This window comes from Eublepharis macularius, chromosome 5, assembly GCF_028583425.1.
Source record: "Eublepharis macularius isolate TG4126 chromosome 5, MPM_Emac_v1.0, whole genome shotgun sequence".
In the NCBI taxonomy this organism is placed as follows: domain Eukaryota; kingdom Metazoa; phylum Chordata; class Lepidosauria; order Squamata; family Eublepharidae; genus Eublepharis; species Eublepharis macularius.
In genome coordinates this window covers 30,788,754-30,794,836 of record NC_072794.1, presented here as the reverse complement: position 1 = coordinate 30,794,836, position 6,083 = coordinate 30,788,754, and the positions used below count along the sequence as shown (strand labels likewise).

Sequence of the window (6,083 nt, the reverse complement as noted above, 5' to 3'; positions counted from 1 at the left end):
CCCCCAACTGAAGATTAGGCTGTTTTTGTGGCTATTGCACTTTCAATGCAATCGTTTGCAACTGTTTCACACAGGAAAATCGACTTGCAAACCATTGCTACAGTACACTGTACTGAAAGTGCCTTATTCAATGGGTGTGCAAGTAGCCATTAGTAACACCTACCATTCTAAGCCCATTCAGCAACATAAGCCCAAACTGGCACTTCTAAGGGCCAAGCTACACATGACAAATGACACTTGAACAGCAAGTGGACTGATTGGAGGGCAAGTGAACAGGGAGAAATACACTTGCTGTTCAAGTGTCATTCGTCATGTGTAGCTTGGCCCTAAGTCTCCCAGGCTCACTCAAATGACTCGAAACAGACCCCCGCCCCCATGAAGAACTGTTTTAAAATTTGGCACTACCTCTTTCGCCTCAGCCAAGGTTGCCTTATCTGGGCATCGCAACCCTTTTTTTAGAGAAAGCAATCAGCCAAGCGAGCCATCCAAAATAGGGCGCTTTCATACTGGTCTTTAAGGTGCCACGGGACCCGAATCTTGCTCATCCTCTCACACTTTTCGACTATGAAGACAGGCACGTCACAAAGGTTTTATTACATTGATTTAAGAAAGGCGCAGCGATATTTCTATCTGCGATCTGTTTGTACAGCGCGCGCTCCGGAGAACCGGCTTTAAAAGACAAATCGCCGCCGGGCAAGGAACTCCCAGGTGACCGCTCGCCCCGAACCTCTGCACGCGTGTGTTGAAACCAGCCACGCTGCGTTCGAGGTCTGGCACCTGCAGCGCTGCAGAGAGCCGCGTTGCCTGAGCTCTGCGCTCGGGAGTCACTCCGGAGTCCATGTAGGCAGGCCCGCGCCGCCGCCCGGGCTTGGGAGGGAGGAAGCCCGATCGCCAGCTTTGTCTCCAAAGCTCGCCTGGGGAACAGGGGCGGAGGGCGGCCAGGGGCGAGGCGGCACGCTTCCCTTCGGGTCGCTGCCAACAGGCTCCGGTGCCAAACCCCGTTGAAGCGGCTCCTCCTCCCCTCCTCCTGCGAGCCGGCCGCCATCGACCCCTCCCGAATCCTTGATTTGCCAACCTCCGGGTGGCGGCTGGAGATCTCCTGGAATTATAAATGACCTTCAGGCAAGAGATCGGTTCCTCTGGAGGAAAGAACAGATTTGGAGAGTAGATTCTACGAAGCCCTATCCCCGCGGAGGCCCCTCCCCTCCTCGAATTCCTCCCCCAGACTCCGCCCCTAAACCTCCAAGAATCCCCCGAGCCAGAGTTGGCAACGTGACGACGCGCCCAGCCTCCCCACCGGCCGGTGCTGCGCCGTCGAGCGCGCCCAAAGCGCGCCCAGGAGGCTCCTCCTCCCGGCCCGCCCCGGCCGCCCGCCTCTCCCCGCCCGCCGGCTCTCGCTCGGCTGGCCAGAAGGCCGGGAAGGAGAGAGGCGCGCCGGCTGCCTTCGCCCGCCCCATGCCCGGCTCGCCCGCCGCCCGCTAGCCGCCGCCATGGCGCGGCCCGTGGCGCTGCTGTGCTGCTGCTGCTGGGCGGCGCTCCTGGCGGCCTGGGGGGGCTCCGCCCGCGCCGAGCCCAGCGCCAGCCCCGCCGCCGGCGCCCCGCTGCAGGACGAGGCGGACAACCAGGAGAACATCCTCTCCCAGGTACCCGAGGGGCTGCGCGGAGCGGACCGAGCAGGAGGCGCAGGAGACGCGCGCTCCGATGCCTGCTCCGGTCTGCCCAGTGGGGCTTGCGGCAGGAGGGAGGGAAAGCGGTGGGGAGGAAAGTTAGGCGGCGGCGCCGGTTGAGTTTGCGGGATTTCTTTTTGCGAGTATCGTTTGCACGAGGTAAATACTCGGAATCGGCCCCTGCGCCTAAGAACTCGATGCTGCTGGAGTAACATGGAATATATTCTCAGGTGTTTTCGAGGGGACTTTGGGCGAAGGAATTCAAAGCCTCAAGTGATGGCAGCTCTCCTTGGCAGACCGGAGCCTTTTGGCATCGCCCTGGTGCTGTGGTGCTCAGTGAAGAAGTCCGCTGTGGCTCATGAAAGCTCATATCCTGCCACGAATTTTGTTAGTCTTATAGGTGCTACTGGACTCTCGCTCTTTTCTGGTAGAGCATCAGCTTTGCATGCCAAATATCCCAAGTTCACCCTCTGCCTGCATGCGCGAGGTCCCAAATGCATTCTCTGATCGCTTGCAAAAAGTCCCAGGTTGAATTCTCAGTTTTTAAAAAAGGGAACCAAGGAATAGGTGATGTGAAAGTACTGCTAGAGAGCCACTTCTGGCCTCTAACCTTAATAGATTAATGGTCTGACTCAGTATAAGACAGTCTCAGTAGAGAAGAGGGATTCCATTCCCTCAGCTGGGCCTTAGGCTGTGATCCTAAACATGCATGTGCTAAGTTGGGTTTAGTTCCGAGAAAACATGTTTAGGGTCCAGCTGCAAGGCGTGACAACTCTCAGGGCAGGGACCAGCCTTTACCGACAGGCATGAGCTGCAGCAGGCGTCAGTTCAGAGGTTTGGCACAAATGTACTTATTTTTAATTAAAATATGTATACTCTGCCTCTTGGCTCAAAGCCAATTGGAGGCCAGTTAGCAGGTGAGGGCTGGGAGTGCCAGTTCAGTGGAGGGTGGCGGCGGCTGAATCCCTCCCCAATTAATTGTCGGGGGCTTGGGGTGATGCACTTAGAGCTCCCCCCACAGCTTTTTTCCCCTGCGAGGATCTTAAGAACTGCTTTGTTTTGAGGCAAGTTTGGCAGAAGTTCAGGGGCTTTGGTTTCAAAATAAATGGATGTAGGCTTTAGGTGCCAGTTCCACAGGGCAACACGTGTACAATTTTATCTTCAGATCCAGGTCAGGCAGCGTGTTTGATATTTACATTGATATGCACAAATCCATTCTTAACTGGGAACGGGAATAAATGATTTCCCAAAGGCATCTTTGGGAACAGGGATTTATTATGTAGGCGCTTGTTCTGAAAGTATTGCATTGTGAGTGGGTCTGCACCCCAGCTAAACCAAAGGCCTTGCACGCACACCTTGAGCTTGTCTGTGCTTACTCAGCAATAAATTTCACTAAGTTCAATGAGGATTGCTCCCCTGTAGCTGGGTAAATGGGATTCCAGCGTTGTGTTCAGATACATCCTGCCACTAACCGCACAGGATGACAGCGAGTCTCTTGGAGGCATCATTACATTTCTGTGCAATGAGTATTGCAAGAATCTTTCCTTTGTTGGCAGAGGAAGCGTTTGTGATTATCGAGCCTCGCCCTTCATAGCAGGGTCAGTTCTCTGGCCAAGCCACCCAAGTGACTGCTTGGGGCAGTACCGCTCGAAGGACACGGATGCACCGCAGGGGATCGGCTGGATCCATGCCATCAGCAGCGCTGGCATCCCCTCCTGGGCTTGCACCACCCCTGGCCTGGTCCACGCCAATCCCCGGCAAAGCTTGGCTTGGCCTCGGCCAGCAGTGGCACAGGCCCAGGAGGGGAAGAGGGTGTATCTTACTTGGGGCAAGAAAACATCTTGAACCAGCGTTACATCATACCTAAATAGGATTTGGTGTAATTCCAGAAGGGTAGCTGTGTTCGTCTGTTGTGGGAAAAAGAATAAACAGGATCCTTGGGACAACTGAACAGATTTGATTCTGACCTCAGTGATCAAGGTCTAGAGCCCGTTCAGTTAGAGTCTGTGCATTCAGTATTCCAGCGTTACTCTCCAAATGTGATGCGTTTGCTTAGTGCCCGTTCTAATATCATCTTGGTCAGAAGTGGATTCTGTCCTTTAGTAGCATTTTAGTAGGGAACTCCTTAAGTGCTGGAAATTCTCAGCACAGGGATCGTATCACATCCTGCCCTCTGTCACCTTGCACACACTTTTGCTACTGAATAAACCGCACTTAGAAGCTGATCCCTCCCAGAGCTGAAACGCTTGGCTTGAAGTCGATAATCCTGTGAAGTGATGGATTTCTGTAGTTTGCCGGTGTTGCAGCTGCTGCCCCTTTAAACCCAGCGGCTGGGATTTCAACTGGTCTGATCTCCGGGGACTGCCTGCATTCATGTGATTCTTTAGCCTGTGGCGGTGGCAGTTTTCCATCGGCTTGTGTTGGCTTTCACCTGTGGTTAAAGTCAGCTGTGTCTGCAGCTGCCATGGGCTCCAGCAGTTGCTGAACGAGCCATAAATTGGTCTCCGTCGGGATTTTTTTCTTCCTGAGGGCTTTCAGTCGGGTTGATGGGCCCTTCAGCTCTTTATCATTAACGTAACCAATAATTGTTACTTAGATATGGGACTACTTCTTAAATGAGGTTACCCTGTTATTGAACAAACTTTGGCTGTTGGGAAGAAAAGCAATGCTTCGTGGGCATCTGATATATTTTAGACACAAACCTGACCTCAGTTGAATAGTGTACTAGTCCAACTCTTAGAAGTGTGCACAGAGATATAGAGGAAGACAAACTGGTATCTCCTACTGGATCAGTTCCTGTTGCTAGGGGAGCAGACCTGCTCATCAAAGTATTATCTTCACCAAGCTCAAGGAAGAAGGTAGCAATTGCCTGCTAGAAAGAGGGCAGCTGTTTGGGTCATTTTGGAGACCATTTTACTGATTTGTTTAAAACATTCCTATACCACCTTGCTAGGGTTGCCAGCTCCAAGATGGGAAATTCCTGGAGATCTGGGAGGTGAAACCTGGAGAAAGTGGGGTTTGAGGAGGGAAAGGACCTTGACATGGCATAATTCCATAGAGTCCACCCCCAAAGTAGCCATTTTCTCCAGGTGAACTGATCTCTGTGGCCTGGAGACCAGTTGTAATTCCAGGAGATCTCCAGCCACTACCTGGAGGTTGGCAACCCTACACCTTGCCCATAACTGGTTGAGGCATTTTCCAAAAAGCACCATCATGATGGCAGTTTAATTGCAAACCTTGAAATGCAGAAGTCCTACTGATATTGCTGGGGAGAGTTTCTCTACGCAGAGTTTATGCAGTCTAAGGCCACTGAAATAAATTGGCTTAAATTGAATGCATAGGCATAGGCTTAAGACTGTTGTAACAATCCCGGATCGAAACGTGCATGGGGTAATGTGCCCCGGAGGTCTTCCCGCTGCCAGTGAAATGAAAACAAGCAAGGAAATAGAACCCTTTGTAGATGCAGTATTTGGAGTCAGATTGTGATAGGCTGCTACGGATGCATCTTCCAGACAAACCATTCCGGAGCTTCACTTTATGAGCTCTTTATTCCGATTGCTGTGAGATGGTAAAACCCTTTTCTCACAAGTGGCATATGTTACCAGCTGGTTGAATTGTGCCTAACCACGATTCAGGAATCTTCACCAAGTTGATACAGAGTCATTTTTGTCCACTTTGATTGGCAGTGGTCTCAGGTTATGGACTTCTAGCTGTATATGCTGAGGATTGAACCTGGTACCCTCTGCATGTAAAGCAGATGCTCTGATCCTGAGACACAGCCCCTGCCTAACAGATCGTCCATGGTTAGGGTCAGAATCAAAGCAGAATAATAAGCCATGGTTTGAAGTGTGTTTGCAAACTGTGGTTTTGTGCAGAGCATTTGGAATGGTCTGAGTCTAGGACACTGCGAATGTGTATGTTTATTTAAAAGCATGGGTTTTAAGGTTGTTTTTAAGTGTTTGGTTTTATTTTATGAATTATGTGACTTTTGTGTCGAATCATAGAGTTGGAAGGGACCTCCAGAGTCATCTAGTCCAACCCCTTGCGCAATGCAGGAAATTCACAACTACCTTCCCTTCCCACCCCTAGTGACCCCTGCTCCATGCCCAGAAGTTTAATAGCATTTTATTTTGCAACTCATATTGAGTTGGGACTTGGCTTAGCCAGGAGAATGGAGAATTTATAAATATTTTAAATAAGTAATATAAAGTGACATGTCTAAATTGTGGCTATTCCATCATAATCCACCTAGAGAAGAAGGGAAAATGTAAGCAAATGGCTCTAAACCATGTTTGGAATCCCAGCCATGGTTTGGGGCTCTAGATGATAGTTAACACCGACTGTAGTTTGGCTAATGGCTGAACTGTGTATAATGGAATCTAGAATAGCAGGCATGCAGTGGGTCTTCCCAATGAG

At 50.9% G+C, this 6,083-nt stretch overlaps 1 protein-coding gene across 1 annotated transcript in view; it reads left to right on the top strand.

Moving 5' to 3' along the window:
* The first annotated feature begins 1,403 nt into the window (after nucleotides 1-1,403).
* Nucleotides 1,404-6,083, top strand: part of OLFML2B (olfactomedin like 2B) — a 30,888-nt gene continuing 26,208 nt past the window's right edge. The window contains exon 1 of the mRNA XM_054981995.1: nucleotides 1,404-1,643. Coding sequence (XP_054837970.1) covers nucleotides 1,491-1,643 — 153 coding nt within the window. The 5' untranslated portion in view covers nucleotides 1,404-1,490. The remainder of the gene's footprint in view (nucleotides 1,644-6,083) is intronic.